Source organism: Elephantulus edwardii, unplaced genomic scaffold, assembly GCF_000299155.1.
Source record: "Elephantulus edwardii isolate Elephantulus edwardi_28Jun2011 unplaced genomic scaffold, EleEdw1.0 scaffold00075, whole genome shotgun sequence".
Lineage (NCBI taxonomy): Eukaryota > Metazoa > Chordata > Mammalia > Macroscelidea > Macroscelididae > Elephantulus > Elephantulus edwardii.
Window position 1 is genome coordinate 6,118,460 of NW_006399825.1, and position 1,986 is coordinate 6,120,445.

Here is a 1,986-nt window from a genome sequence, read left to right on the forward strand (position 1 = left end):
AACTATCTGTGCATGATCAGACTGATAAGGACAACTAGAAAGGTTAGATAGGACCTTGGGGAGCAGTGGGTTATAGTAACAAGAGAGGAACAGCTCAGAAAAGGAGGATGAGAATGGCTGCACAGCTTGAGGAATGTGATCAGTGTCACTAAAAACAGGAATTGTCAAATTGGTGTATGTTGTACTGCCGGTATTCTCAAAAACAACAATAGTAATTAAAAACATATATACAAAAGAGAGGAACAGCTCAGAATATCAGCCCAAAGTTTCATTTTCTCAGATACTGAGTTCAAAGTTTACATTTCCAGGATCAGAAATTTTGTAGATATGTTATTGTTGTTGCTATGTGCTGTCGAGTCACCTGCGACTCATAGTGACCCTATGTACAACAGCTCTGAACCCTGCTCTATCCTGTGCCAATCCCATTGTCTCCAACACACCTATCCCCATTACCCCAGTCACAGAATCAATCCACCTCATTGAGGGTCTTCCTCTCCTGCGCTGTCCCTCTACCCTCCCAAGAATGACGTGACTCTCCAAGCCTTGCAACATGTCCAAAGTATGTCAGACAAACCTTCAGAATCCTTGCCTCCACGGAGCAGTCTGGCCTCACCCTCTCCAGCACAAACTTGTTTGTTCTCCTAGCAGTCTATGGTATATTCAATACTCATCTCCAGCACCACAACTCAAAGGCATCAATTCTCCTTCTATCATCTCTAGTCATTGTCCAGATTTCTGATGCCTAGCAAGTAATTGCAAAGACCATGGCCTGGATCAGATGCACTTAGTCTCCAGACTGACATTGTTGCTCTTCAGTACTTTGAAGAGGTCTCTGACTGCAGACTTTCCCAACACAATTGGTCTAATTTCCTGGCTGCTGGTACCAAGAGTGTTGATTGTAGACCAAGCAAACTGAAGCTGTTAACAATCTCAATCATAATGCTGCCAGTTGGCCCAGTGGTGAGAATCTTTGTTTTCTTGATGTTATGGATATAGGTTTATTATAAACAAAGTCTTAGTTTTTCCTGGGTGACTTCGCACTCAGCACCAAGGTCTTCATTACAGAAGTTTGCTGACAGGTGACTGGACAAAAGGACACAGGGACAGACATAAGAGTTGACGAGTGTTCCACAACGAGAGGGAGATTTAACGACAGCCCTGAAAACTGGAAAGCACAAATCCAAATCAAAATAGAGGTTTGTTCCATTTATTTGAATGACTGGAGAACATAGAAGATGGTATGGGTCACACATTAGAAAGAAAAAGAAGGTGTTTAGAACAGGAAAATTCTAAGAAGGAAAATTTGAAAACAGAGCTTCACCTGAGTTCCTATTTCCACAGGAATTGAATCAAAAAGAAGAGGGGAATTCCTTCAGTAACTAATACAAGTCTCCAGGGTAGAAACTGTTGTGTTATCTCTGTGTCCCCAGTAAATCGATAACAAGACTCTTCACAAGCATTTGATAACCTAACTAATGATCTATAAATATGCTTTTACACAAATCCTAGTCCCAGGCTCTTCTCTAATGTGGATTTTCTCCTTTATGCTTTCAAGAATGCTTGTCAGGTCCTTCTGAAACGCCTTGAGCCCATCATGAAGAAAAATCCTGAAGGTACCTGGGAAGATTGGGTAGGTATTCCACTCTATTTGTTATTATAAATGAGTGAACAATCTAAACCAGTGTTGAGTAAGAGCTGAGGCAGTGCACAGACATACTGCACAGAGACAGTGCTAAGTATCCCAGCTTTTTTTGTTTGTTGTTTTTGTTTTTGTGGGTTATTTTATTTTATTTTATTATTATTTTGTGTGTCTGTGTACCGTCAAATCAGAGCTGACTGGTACAGGAGGAGATTGTCCCTCCTTTCCCGGCAGAGCATCTGGTGGATTCGAACCATGCGCCTCTGGGATTGCAGTGCAGCTTCTTGCCACTAGGCCACCAGAGCTCCCCTAAGTATCCCAGTTTTAACTCAGATCCTATACTATTT

At 41.7% G+C, this 1,986-nt stretch overlaps 1 protein-coding gene across 1 annotated transcript in view; it reads left to right on the plus strand.

Moving 5' to 3' along the window:
• Nucleotides 1-1,986, plus strand: part of AOX1 (aldehyde oxidase 1) — a 129,356-nt gene that overhangs the window by 116,233 nt on the left and 11,137 nt on the right. Inside the window, exon 28 of the mRNA XM_006889140.1 lies at nt 1,556-1,630. Coding sequence (XP_006889202.1) covers nt 1,556-1,630 — 75 coding nt within the window. The remainder of the gene's footprint in view (nt 1-1,555; nt 1,631-1,986) is intronic.